The following is a 14,833-nucleotide window of genomic DNA, read 5'->3' as shown; positions in this document are numbered from 1 at the left end:
TTATTACCCAGATCTGTCTCTGTAACTTTACAAGTGGCTTAGATTCATTATTGGTTAATCTTGGCAAATATATTTATATATATATATGTTTAGATATATATTTAATTATATATTCAGATATATATTTATATATATATTATATGTATGTATATATACATATATATATATATATATTTAAATTGAATCATATCATGAAGGGTTCATACATTGAAATATTATTGTCTGCTACTATGTTGTCTAAAGTGACTCAAATTTCTCCAAAAATCTGATGTAAAATATTTTGAGGTATTTCTAGATTTCAGTTTTGTGTTAACATCACCTCTCAGTTCAATGCGATTAACAAACTGGACTCCTACTGGCAACCCTCCAGTCACCAGCTTCTTCAACCTTAAAGAATACATTAGTGCATATAATGTAATAATGTGTAAAGGTCCAGTTATAACCCAAACGATGGTTAAAATAAATTATGAGTGGCGTTATCCAGCAGCAGAGTGTATGATGTTCTTGCTATCACTCTTTTAAATGCCTTACTGTGCATGAATATAAACATAGTATATAGCGTCACTGAATCCCACATTGTCCGGCTTTTGGCTAACATTCTATCAACATTTGACATTAACTACTAATATATGTGATCATGTTATGTTTCCAATTAATTAAGTGGTGTGAGACTAGAGTCTAACTTCTTATCTTTCAAATTGGATATCATTTTAACTGTGTACGTTAGCCTCTGGTTTGCCAGAGTCATCAAAAGGACGCTAACGCTGGTGAATTAGCTGTGTGCTAGTGTGTCACTTGCATCTCCTCGCTGTAAAACAATAGGAGCTGCTGATTTTTTCGGGGGAAATTGGATGTTTCTGGTTAAGCCAAATAAATGTCAGCGTTATCATCCATCGTTATCAACACACTCGGAGTACTTTCCTCCTTCACAATAAAATACAGCGCAGTAAAAATACAGATGTACTTTTTAAGATCGTCAATCGTTTTTACTGCTTTCTCTAATCAAAATTACTTTTGTATTGTAATTAGACATGTAAATCTCCATTTACATAAATTAAATTTCACACGTAGATTGTGAAATATGTGTAAATCAATTATACATACACTGGTGGTGCCAAATTCATTCCAAGTGACCGCGAAACACCGTAAAAAGTGCGGCATTGCCAATGTGACCGAAGAGGGAATATCTTTTTTTTTTTTTTGATAATTTCACGTGAAACCATTGTTGGCAGTGACATTCTTAATTAAATGAGACAATACTCAGTACTTTTTATTATTATGTATTTAACTCAAAAGATATAAGCTTTACCATATATAGACTATTTATTGATTAATTTACCAGAAAACATGCTGTATTGTGGTATATCGTCGAAATATTGATTTAATTATATCAGGATAAAAGATTTTTGTCATATCTCTCACTTTCTTAATGCAGGGTGACCCAAGAAACATCATTTGTTGCAATGGCCACTCTATATCATAGGGAGGACATCAGCTCAACCTTTATGGATGTTACAGTGGATTCTCTAATAGAGACATCAAGAGGAGACGAAGTTCCTCCCCAGATAATCTTTTCAAACTCTCTGCCAGCGCCTGAGAGATTTCATTATTACACTAAAGGGAAAGCACTGTACTGGCTACATTTCAGACAAGGAAGGACGAGAAGATATGATTGATTGAGGCTTGATGCTTTATGGAATACTGCAGGAGCCTTGTACAGTTTGCCTTTACTGCACACTTAATGGTGTTTCTCACCTTCAAAACATGCTTCAAGATCTTGGGACCAGGCCAAAGTATTGTTTATTTACACTTTGTTTACCCAGCTTAATCATGTTAAAATGAAGCATTTTCTCTTACACAGGAGACCTGGCCAAGTTAGTGACAGAAGACATCTCATAATTACTTCATGTCAATCTTAGTTGGAAAGAAAGCAATGGAAATTCAACATAAAAAGTAGATTGAGAAGTGTTTTCTGAAGTTTTACACTCAAAGTTTTTAAGTAAATTATCAGTTTTTCAAGACAATAGTACAAGAAGTAATCCGTAAAATCACTATGTCATAATGATTAATATCTCTGCATTGAGCCTCAGTTTACAATGTATGATTACCAGCGGCGACAGCGAGGGTGGTATTGTTTTCACTTTGTGAGTGTGTGGGTGTCATCGTGGTAAAATGTGGTCCTGGAGATACCTACTGTAGCATGAAGTACTCCAGAAGCAGTTTTGATTGCTTTGCCAGGTGTTTATATATCTGTCTGTGGCTGGATATTGTTGCAGAAGTAGCGTCACACCTGTGCAAGATGCATTTACGAAGCTTTACAGGTGGGTAATTGTAGCATCAATTTGAAAATTAGTGTGGTCCGAGCTAAGGATGGGTGTTTGGAACAAACCTGCCAACTAGAGGATCTATAACGTTAACGATCAATTAATCGATTAATCGCTGCATGCATATATGGGCAAAATAAAAGATATATACAGTACTTTGCAAAAGGCTGTTTTGATAACGGATGCTTTTATTTTGAAAGGATGAAAAGAGACTTCCTGTCGATCGTAAAACTAACTCAAGTGAGATTATACTGTAAAGATAACATCAAGGAGTTCAATGTTTTATGTTTTAGCCCCCAAAGAGGCATGAGGTTAGTTTTCACAGTAATCTTGCATATTTAAATGTGTTTTGTGTTTAAAGTTTTGGATCAAATTCAACCTAGTAATTCATGCTAGCAAGGTTTGATACAGTAAGACAGTTTTGCTCAAATGAATACTCTTTATCCAACTTAATTCTCAGCTCATTGGCTTATTGACGTACAGGAGCAAAAGTGAATGCTCGGTGTGTTTCAGTTCAGTGAGTACTGATACGCAGTCATAGATAAAATTACAATGAAAAAATACACAGAACGATTAAAAATTCCACGTGATCGACCAAATTTTTAACGGCCATTAATCGATCATCGATTTGTTATTCCCATCCCTAATCTGAGCTAGAGCGACGGCCGTAGTGGGGTATGCCACTGGCCTGATTTGGCATTGCGACTGGTGTGATCCCATTGCAACAGTCAGAGCTGTAAATTATCAGTTAATTCTTGCCAAAAGACTAATTCCTCTGCCTTTTCTGTATCTGTATATTGATGTTCCATGATGAGCTTTAAGATTTTCCCAATAATATTTGTGCAATAGTCATTTTGTTTGACATAAGCTTCACCCTACAACAGCAGTTTGGGTTAAGAGGCTAGCCTGAAGACTTGACACTTGCTGAAACAAGATTATGTCAACAACTTGCCCAACGCAGACCTGTCCTCCTCATCACAAGTGAACACAGACCTAAAGGACCCAGACACATCAAACAGATAAAATCCGATGAGCACACAGAGCGTCGACCACAACGCCTGTGTACAGATCTCCCCTCACGTATTCTACTGAATAAGGCTCTCAGTGTGGACACGCTCAGTGCAGAATGTGCCCATGTGGCAGCTGCAGGGTCTCTGCCTGCTGACACATAAGCTTGTCAAATGCCAATGAGAGAGCCTCTCTATTGACAGAGTCTTTCTGTGCCACACAAACAACTGCAGTGTGTGTGTCTGTGCACTTCACATTGAATCAAAGTGCATGCACTGGGCAAAGATTCAACCTCCTCTCCCTCTCCAAGCATGGACAGAAAGCATCTAGAAGCTTTATATGAGAGCAGCACCATTCGCTATCATTAGTAAAAGTAGGGCCGGCAGTAAAATATGATAAATAAGATTACAGTGCATGGCTATAAATACATTTTTCAGAAATTAAATCCAAATGCAAGTGTTGCCAACAACTTTTTTTTTGCGTTTTTGGTGATTGTGTGAGTAAAGCAGAATCCTAACAGCTGACAATTTGAGAAAAGGGCTAGAGCAAGATGAATGCTATGTGAGTAGAAGGCATACATCATCCTCAGGGGGAGTTGGGGCAGGCTTTAATAATGGCCAATCACTTCAGTCCTTCCCTCCCTATTACAATCAGTAGACCATTTCATAATGGGCAGAGGTGAAGGCCAACTTCTCCTTATATTAAAGTGTTGTCAGTAGGTGCAGAGCTAACCCTATATGTTATTAGGACCTGATGGATAGGGCTGTCCTCGATGAAAGAAGTTCTTTGTCGACTAAGAGTCATACGATTTTGTCGACTAATTGATTTGTTGATTAAATCGACAGATCAGGAGTTTCTCAGCAAAGAGTCATGTAAAAGCACCACTTATAATCTTGTGTTGGCCAGAGATGTGAGAAATAAGTCATGACAAGCATGACTACTTGACTTAATTAATCTCACTCTGTTAAGACCAAAACAACCAATTAGTTGACTAATTGATTAACTAATTGATTAAAGCATCTTTATGTGAAGTGATTAAAAAATGTGAATTGAATGTTACAATATTTAATGCTGCACTGATTGTGAGTCACTCTGAATAAGAGCATTTGCTAAGTGCTAAATGTTGAAAAATGAAATAAAAATGAAAAGTAATTGAATCAAAGACAACACTTGGCTTTTGACTGGGTATTAGAGGCCAGTACCTTCGGCTAAACTTCAGTCACTTAATGTGTCAGTGGGATAGTTATATCAGGCCTGAAAAACTGTATAACATAATTTATTTCTATTTTTGTGTGCAACCTCTTAGCTCTGGTTGATCATATATATATATATATATATATATATATTTTTTTTTTTTTTTTTTTTTTTTTATTTATTTATTTTTTCCCGACACTATTGCAGTCTAGCTCAGGTAGCCCGTTATTCTCAGGGTCTTCCATGATTCACTCAATTGATCTCCACATCTTCATAGACAAAAGCTCCCTGAGGTGACTACACAAAAGGGAATCCTGGTTAAATAGATTGGCCTCTCACACTGGACACTGTAATTGCCCTCAGGAGAGTTAACAGTAAGGAAGGTGGAATCCGAAAGGCCTCCCTAGCAGGATTTCCAATCAATACATCAATCACTGCTTCTTACTCAGAAGTCCCTCTATGGGGATGAGTGGATATTGATCTCAATTATTGTTTGTTATATTTTCAGATAGGTGATGGAAGGTTTCTATGGGTCTACTGCCCTTTCAACCTACCACTGAAATTCAGCCTTGAAATATTCAGCAATGACAAGACTCCAAGTGAATGGCTTGGGTGAACTAAGAGCAGCAGCATTAATGTACGTCAAGGTTGCACTGACAATTGAGTTTGTGTAACGAGGTCGGACATATGATTTTACACTGACATGACTATGCAAAGGTACTCGGAAAACTGTTTTTTTTTTAACAAATAACTTTCCTTAAGAATATTTACCATACATAGCACACACTTTTTTTCAGTAATCTTTAGTTGATAGAGGAACAAACATTTTATTTGTTCCGCAGTCTGCTTTAAAAAAATTATGTGATGATGACACTATTTCTAAATCTCCTTAAGCATCATTTTTTTGCACATTTTCTGTAAAAACAGAAATTAAATAGAATGGATGCTTATTGGACAACATCTACAATTTTCTATCACATGTAATATCATAGAATGTAATAATATGTATTGACCTGATATCGATCTTGCTCTAGTATCTGGAACAAGAAAGTCAAAGTTCCAACGTCCATCTTACATTTTTTAAACCTCTTACATTGCCATAAGTTAAACCACTTATTGTACATAAACTCTTCAGCTCAGTATCATCTCCATTAATACTAAATGTGATTAACAGTTTGACCCTCACAAGGACTCTCTCTCCACTGGAATAAAAAAAGAATAATAGCAAACTGTTAATTTTATGACCGAAATCCTGATTAAATGTGGAATATATAATCAGTAATCAATAATTTATATACGTTGACATATACAGTACCAGCAGCAGCAGCAGCACAAAAACATCTATTTCAGTCCCTCCTTACACAAAGCATATCCACATCCAAATTGTAATATATTCAGATTTTAAACCTCTGTCTTTCTAAAGCACCACTCACCTGCAGGTAGTGACATGCCCGTGAAGACTTGAGGTCCGAGTGCATCATGGGTTTCTCTAAATTAAGCGATGACTTCCTATAGGCCTCCTTGGCCTGGCTGACTGTCAGTGTCGACCAGGAGCTCCTCTTCATAAATTTGCCCTCGGGCGCCATGGCCATGCTCTCACAGGCTGAGCACTTGACATCATTGTTACTCTTAGAGGTCTTGAGTGACAAGTCTCCAAAGTGGTGGCTGTGCATGGAATCTGGGTAGCAGTGGCTGACATGTTCCCCATGGTGCCGGGACATGACACTGGGTGTGCGGTAGGTGCTGTCACTGTCCAGGTTATCGTCGGAGCTCCACCAGCCGCCAGAGCGGTGCTTGCGTTCTTTGCTCTTGCTCCTCTTGCTACCATGTTTGGTGGAGTGGTGGCCGTGATGGTGATAACTCCCTCCTCCACCTCCCATAATATCACTTTTTGTGCCATTCATCTTGGATGATCCCTCCAGGGAGTGGGACTTGGTGAAGAGCTTCTGGACAGAATGAACAAGGTGTCTGATGCGGCCAGGACTCTCGCTGCGTTGCTCAGTGGTGGTGGAGGTGCGCTGGTACTGTAACGTGTGGAAGCCATCGCGATGTAGTGGCAGTTGTTTCTCAAACTGGTCTAGTAGGTTAGCAGGAAGGCGGTTGCTCTTGGTGCCGGCGAGATGGGAGGAGGCCGCCGCCGCGGCTGCTGCGGCAGCGACGGCCGGGGAGGTGGCAGAGGCTGTGATGGCAGCGCAGTCGTCCCGTGTGGCTGAGTCATAATACTGAGAGCTGTAGTGCATTCTGGGGAAGGTGCTGCTGGAGATGTGGTCAGATGCAGCAGCCGGGGGCATCATGACCGGGGACATCATCATGCAGTCAGAGTGGATGGAGCTGCGCGGCGAGTAGCGGTGGTGGAAGTCCATGGGGCAGCTCTCTGTGGGGCTGAGCAGGTAGGACGAGTGGCGGGAGTCAGAGCCATGGTGACCGTGGATGTCATGGCCGTGGGGGTCATAGTCCAAGCCATAGGGTAAAGGGATCTGGTGCTGGGAACGGCTGCCCGATAAGCCCTTCATGTTCCTGGCTGGAGGGAGGCGTCTGCCTTCATTGAACTTTCGAGACGGGGACCAAGGTGAAAACTTGTGGTCTGTTTCAGAGAAGAGGAAAGAAAGAAGAAAAGAAAGAAATAAGATACAAGTGAGACGGAGAGAGACTTGCTCTGACTGCTCTATGTAAATATTTCATCCTCCCACTTTATGCTGTTTCCAACACAGAATACACCAAGGAGCCTATAATGAGAGTGAACACTTGCAATGCACAGACCATGTTAAGCGAGATGTTTTGACAGTATTACAGTACACATGGAAGTTTCATTATTTCTGACAATTCTTTATGAGTATGAGTTAATTTAAGATGTTAGCCTCTAATGAAGTCATACATGTGGATTAACATGCAGTATCAAAGAGACAAACATAATGACAATCACTGCACTACTTTTAATATAGTTTGAAGGCACATATATTTTTCAGAGATATATTTCTCTTTTAAGTCAGGTAGAAATCCTTTCTCTCGACAGGCAAAGGGTTTGTTCTCATATTTAATGACACACTTTGTCAAATCTCATCTTATCTGAAAAGAAGTAGTTCCAATTCTGCCCTTAAAACAGCTCGGAGGTTTTAAAGCTCAATGAAAAAGAATTTACTTGTAATGTATAATTTGTCATAGATTACTGATTATCTCCTTCAAGCGATGGCGATTTAAATAATCTATTGGAATATTTTCACACAACTCATTTTATTGTTTTCCTTAAGGGTGGATGTCTGACGAAGTGTTTCTATCTGGGCCAGTAGAGATATAACTACACAGTAGAAAAATACAGAAAGAAAAATGGCATATAGTGTAGATATTTATTTATGTGACACTGATGAGAGTGACTAGTAATTGGTTTTAACATTAGCATATTGATAGATTGCCATAGTTTTGATAGCTTGCAGATTGACAAATGAGGGAAGGATGAGTTCATTCTTGGCTGTTGCTCAATACAGTATGACCATTTGAGGTCAATGCAATGACACTGATGAAGGAGGCTAGATGAAATTTGCTTTACATCCTGTTTTAATCAGATATTGCCTGTATAATGGCATTGGTATTGGCAAATAAAGGATTTAAAATTAAATATTGGCATCAGCCAGAAATGGACATACGTATCTGCTATATCAACGGCCAATAAGATGACAATTGCACATGTGATGCAAACAGTTCATGAAGCCGGTGCAGCAAATGATGTCTGCAGTGTGGAGAGTTTTTTTTTTTTCTTTTTTGAAAAGTTGCTATTTGTAATGATCATTTTACATGTTGCCTACATTGTTTTTTTTTTTTTTAATGTTTTTTTTTGGGCTTTTTCATGCCTTTAATGGATAGGATAGTTGAAGAGAGACAGGAAACAGGGGGCAGAGAGAGGGGAATGACATGCAGTAAAGGGCCGTCCGGTGCGGCGCTCGAACCGGGGCCAGCTGCAGCGAGGACTGTAGCCTCTACACATGGGGCGCCTGCGTAACCCACTACGCTACCGACCACCCCTTGCCTACATTGTTTAACAAAAAAATATGTTCTTATTGTGTCCAGAGAAAGCATACATTTTGAATAGCATTATATTTTATGTCTGCATCTACCGTCATGATAACAGTAGGCACAATATAATGTTAAATCTTTTAAAGGAGAGACTTGAGGGTCTCTGCAATTAGGTGGAAGTATGTGCATATATCTGTAACGGCATCGGCCAAAATAAGATAGAAAATATCAGCATACCGGATGCCCAGTATCGTGTATTCTTAGATGCATGCACCTGATTCTTTTTTTATAATAAATCTCAGACATTGTGGAACTGGGCACACATGCACAAGCCTAATTTCCACTCCCACAGTTAGCCATTAATAGATGTAGAAACATCTTTTAACATCTGTTTGCTAATCGATACTTGTGCCCACTCCACCACTCATTAGACCTGTCAATGTTGGGCAAGGGAGCAGTGCAATTACACCAATTGTGTTGCATCTTCAAGTTCCTCAAAAGCACCAGAACAGCTGTCATCGCACACAGTCATTATGCACGGCTGTGGCCACTTATAGCACCCATACCATTAATTAATCACATCTCCCTGTAAACCATCGTCACGCAATATCTCATAATTATTATTAAACATAGGAAGGATTTATAAAGCCCAAATTGGGAATCAAGTTTCAATATTATTGACACATGACAAAAATTGTCACTCAAACAAAATACCAGTTTGTTTGTGGTAAATCTTGTATCTACTGTATGTTTTTCGGCCTCAGGGCGATTTATACCCATCCCACAGAAATCGTGTAAGCAGCAGGGAACTGATTCTCTAAACAACTTGAGCTAACTCCTCTGGAATCTGTGATAAAAGTATTATTTCTCAAGCCCCGTGGTGGTAAACCAGTTTTTATTAGCTGTATGCCTAATTATTTTTGAGGAGAGCTGTGCACATCACTGGGCGGTGATCACAAAGAGCAACAAATTTTGTTCTACTTCAAAGAGACTTTAAGATGAGACAATTTTGTAGCTTTTATATGTGGGGTTAAAAAGTTCAGCATAACCACCTAAATCCCCTTTTTCTCTGCCAATCTCTTAATAATGAATGCTTCTCAGGCTCCCATGAGTTTTTCTAAGTTATCTTCCTACAATGCTTAAACAATACACACATGGTAAGCTCATAGTTTATGATATCCAACATTTATTGTACTAGCATTTGAGAAAATATTTAAAATGCCTGCATTTATATCAAGCTTCCATTCAACATGATTGCATCATTTCTAAACGTGTTGCCTCTAAACATGGAGACTTCATAGTTCTACAAAATAGAACTCCAATTCCTCTGATTAATTCTGTAGGCACTGTGATCTTTGGTTAAATCAACAACAGACTTGCACTTCTAGTTACAAAGCTTTGAGGACACTGTGTGCATCCAGCACAGGAGATTTATAATTAGTTAGAAATACAGTGAGTCAACAGGTTCAGTTCTGTGTGTCACTGGTAATGTTCTGAATCTCAGAAACTCTTAATGGAGAACTCAGGTATACCGTGTTCTGTTTTAAGTCTGTAATTTAATTTCCAACTCATTGAAGTTAGCACTGCGGATAAGTATTTTTGACATCAGCCACAAATAAAAAAACCCTTTCATGGCTTTATTGACTTCAAACCTGGATTTTTTTTCCAAATTTCAAAACAAAAAGTTTCTTCTACATTACATGGTACTGAAATTGTATAATGAAGTGTAAATTATGTTTCGCTATACTAATAAAATGCCCTCACCCAACAAGTGATTTACTACTTATTTAAATCCTAACTTGATGTCACAGTTTGTCCTGTAATCCTATTAAATTTAATCCATTATTCCTCAGCCCTGTTCATTAGTAATGTACCATTGTCATAGACACTACCAGTGTTTATTATTATTCTCTATCTCACCACGTCTGACTGACACACAAATCCTGATCATGATGTCTGTTCTCCTGTGGCCTACCGAGACAGAACTTTTCAACAAAATGTGTCTAAATGCCTCATTATTAAAAGTGTCCATCATCATGCTTAGCTTCCTGCATCACATTTACAGTCTACGTCTTACCGGTGCGGGATTAAAGCTGTAAGGTAAACGAGGAGACAATGCTGGAACGCCCTGAGTGTCTGCCATTCCCCTGTAATTAATTACTTTAAGTTCTCTGCAGCAGGAAACCCCAGTCTGGAACAGTGCACATCGTCTTACATAACATTTGGGATCTCTGATCTCACACACCATTTCAAAGGAGCCAGAAATAAAATGCACAGTTGTCATGGCAACCACTGCTGAAAAACCCAGGAACTGTAATAGGATTTTCAAGGTTGTTTGGGGTGGATCCCGTTCTCAAAAAAAGGGGAGAAAAAAAAGGACACATACAGTATGTAATGTGATACAGACACTTGAGCTTGATTTGCCATATGGGCTGCTGTGTTTGGTGCACCGTTACGAATTGCATTGCTTTAGACTTCAAATGAAGAATCTAAGCAGCAGCTTGGAGACACATAACCAACCCGGATTTAACTGCACATTTTGATTATCGTTTTAAATATGTCTTATAATATGGCTGTCAGAATTTAAACGTCTCTCACCCAGGGATACCCAGAATTATATAACTCTCCTTTGAAATGAATACAAGTTGGGAAACACTTCCCTTTCCCTGAAAAATTCAGCATCAGTGGGATTTATTGTGCTGCAGGTTTTTACAACATCTCTAAGTAGATATAATTATTGTTTTCATTTGATTCATGTCCTTGTCTTGCTTCATATTTTGGTTTAACTACAGTAGAGGGCATTAAAATCCACTATTATTCATTAGAGGGTGTAATCAGCCACGTACAGTATGTGAATCATTTTCACATTTCATTTGTCTTTATTTTTAGCAGAGGTTGTACATTTTTGGTTGATGTTAAAATGCTGTGTGTGACTAATAGGAAGCAGTAGATAGTAATGGTGTTGTAATAATCAGTGTACAGTGAAAACAGTACCATCCTTCTGTGTACCGCTCTTCATCTAATTTCCACCATCATAGCTCTCTGTTGTCTCCCTAAGTCTGCACTCACTATCTCTCAAATTCGCTGCATTGAAGTAGACAACATCGACCCGTTGCTGAGGCAACAAAATGTGTCATATTGAAGCTAACAATAGTAATGAATGCACACAGAGAGGGCACATGTGTGTTGGTGTGTGCATACATACACATGTCATGCTGTGTCTTGTACAGTGTAATGTAATCCAAGCGTCTATGTTCAAACATACTTCATTAGACAGTGTGTCAGTATTAGGGCTGCATATTGGCAAGAAACTGCAGATGGGATACGTATCATGAGATAGGGGTTAAGATTCAATAAATTGTGATCAGAAAGCAACCTACAGGTATGAGCATTGAAGCAAATGAGGAAGTGCCTTAAGCCTGCATTCTTTCAAAAGGCCAGCAGGGGTCGACACCACTGGTTGCAAAATAAGTCCGGTCCTATCTATCTCAATACAAAATGAGACTATTTCTTACTTGATTTATTACCTCAGTAAAAATGCTTGTGTGAAGGTCTCAATCGCTAGTTTCAAGTCTTCTTCAATACAATATAATGTTAATTATCTAAATAATTGTCCTATTTAGAAGAAAACAGATGATACATTTGGGTACCTTGTTACTTGTGATTGACAAGTCACTTATTCGGAGATGGGCATGCAAGGCAATGTCCTCAGTTCTCAGGCAGATCCGCCCCTCGCTACTACCCAGGTCGAATCAGGCAGCAACCTCCCGGTCAGATCAGTGAAGCAAACCTGGAAGTGCCTGAAGCCTGCATTCTTTCAAAATTCCAACAGAGGTCACCAAACGGCGGTTGCAAAAGAACTCCAGTCCTATCTATCTCAAAACAAAATGAGGCCTCTTGTCACTTGATTTTTTACCTCAGAAAAAATTATTGTGGCAAGATTATGGTCTCAATCGCTAGTTTCAAGTCTGCTTCAAGACAATATGATGTTAATTGTGTAAATAATGGTCCCATTTAGTAGAAAATAGACGATAAAGCAGGGTATGGTTTGGAGCGTGGCAACCTGGTGATTGACAGGTCGCTAACACTGTGAGCTGAAAGTTTATTTGAACATTTTGGTCATTCCAAAATGTTTTGCGTACTAAAAGACACTGTGCTAAAAAATTTTTTTAGCGTTAACATTTTAAATATGGTCTCCCAGTTTCAAAAAACAATGATGGCAACAGACGTAAAGCAAGATGTCGATAGCCATATCGCTGAACTTGGTGTCTCAAACAGGCAGTCCACAAACCAATGGGTGACGTCACGGTGACTACGTCCACTATTTATATTCAGTCTATATTCATGATATATTGCTTTACTGAGCAAGGCGATACATTGCGAACGCACCACCAAATGCATCAAATCTGAGTAAGAAGAAGTCTATTTTTTAGTGATCTGCATTGTTGCATCCAACATCTGTCTTTTACAAATCTTCAAACTGTTAATTAAAAATGAATGGTGTTTTTGACAGTTGATTCAGTATCATAAAACATAATATTTCGATACTCAAGTGTATCGATTTTTTTCTTACACCTCTAATCAGTGTGATTGTGGAAACCTAAAGTTTTGGCAGCATTCACCAGAGCAACTGAGCATCCATCATCAATTTTTTTAAATGCAGTTTCACTCATAATGTGAGGAAGGAACCCATAAAAAAATGTCCAACCAAGCAATATTTTTAGCATTTTGCATTATCTGGTTGGATCAAGCTGTGTAATTTTGATGGTTTACATTACAGTTGGACATTAAAGACCTCAGCTCTACACTGTGGTTTCCTGTTAGAGGATGGTCGTAATATTTTAATACCTTTCTGAGACACAATATTTTCTCTCTCTAAATGTAATCATTCAGGTGGAACTCCATGATACCTGATTACAGATATCAAACTACACACCATTCTCTTCTAGCTTGCACTATCTTGTAAAAACGCTCATTTTATAGGGTCACTCCCCTGTCTATGCCAGTTAGAAACAAACAAATTTGTCAATCATGTATCGCTACATGAATATTATAAAATAATGAAGTACACATTCAGAAGACACAAAACATCTGTTTGCTCCCACAGTGTGGTGTCTGTATCACTGTCAGCCTGATCTGCATTTTCTCTCCACAATCACCCCAGCATTCTGATTACATAAACTCTCTTGAGGTGGTTTGATTACCCCATAATCAGCTGTTTAGAGACTAATCTTTCAACCCAGATTGGACTCTTTAGCTATCAACTAATTCATTTCAAGTAGAGTCAATTTGACATAAATCATTTTCCAGAGAGAGACAGAAGGAAGAAAATAAACTACCAAGAAGATTCTAAAATGTTTTTCAGCTGATAAATCGGTTATTAAGCAGATGTAGATTACGGCTGTAGTGTAATTATGTACAATTACTTTAGCATTATCCCTCCTGAAGTCCACAGATACAGCCGACCACTTCAGGGTTACTGCTGCCAAAATCTAACTTAATTTCTTATCTGTACTGCTGTCATATATGCAGGCCCCACAACAGAAATGGCTAGGCCCCTGAAAAGGTTGCAAGTAAAGGGCCCCACTCCCAAAAAAAGTGCATGCTCATACTCTCCTACTGAATTCTCCAACAAAATTCTCTCCAACATTAGCTTATAGTTAGTTTGCTACATAAGCCTCTCAGATTATGTGGTTGCAAAAGAACCATTTTTTAATTAAGAAACAGGCTGCACCTTACTAAAGCAACAATTAATCAAATTATTTCTGTTTATTTAAATAATGGTGAATATTCTGGCTCAAATTAATTTAGGTTATCATTGCTGATATTTAGGAAACACGATTATTGCCTGCCTCCAGATATGTAGCATGTCTATTTTATTTAGGATATACATAGGCATAGTTTTACATCTTTATATGAATTTAGGTTGATGGCTTAAACAAAGTTTAAATTGTTTCACCATTATCATAATACAGTTATTAATCTTACAAAGCCACAAATAGCACTTATCATAACACTACTTACCATAGCTTTTATATAATCTTAATCTGTATTTGTATTTTTCATTCAAAGAATAACTTTTTCTGTTTTTTCCTGTAACTCATATTCACACCTATTTCTTCATTTTTTGCTGCTGGGACAAGTGAATTTCCCCTGTTGTGGGATCAATAAAATCAAATCTAATCCAAAATAGATATGTTACTTTATCACTATGCATTCTGCAAACAGCTTTGTTTAAAATAAATAAATATGTTTAATAATAAAACAGATTAAGAGCTTTACGACATGAGGGGGTTGTG

At 38.2% G+C, this 14,833-nt stretch overlaps 1 protein-coding gene across 1 annotated transcript in view; it reads right to left on the bottom strand.

Annotated features, from left to right (window-relative positions):
* Window positions 1–14,833, bottom strand: part of dlgap2b (discs, large (Drosophila) homolog-associated protein 2b) — an 89,804-nt gene that overhangs the window by 18,035 nt on the left and 56,936 nt on the right. Inside the window, exon 2 of the mRNA XM_059356732.1 lies at window positions 5,960–7,110. Coding sequence (XP_059212715.1) covers window positions 5,960–7,110 — 1,151 coding nt within the window. The remainder of the gene's footprint in view (window positions 1–5,959; window positions 7,111–14,833) is intronic.

This window comes from Centropristis striata, chromosome 18 (assembly GCF_030273125.1).
Source record: "Centropristis striata isolate RG_2023a ecotype Rhode Island chromosome 18, C.striata_1.0, whole genome shotgun sequence".
Taxonomy (NCBI): domain Eukaryota; kingdom Metazoa; phylum Chordata; class Actinopteri; order Perciformes; family Serranidae; genus Centropristis; species Centropristis striata.
This window is presented reverse-complemented; position numbering and strand designations above follow the sequence as displayed.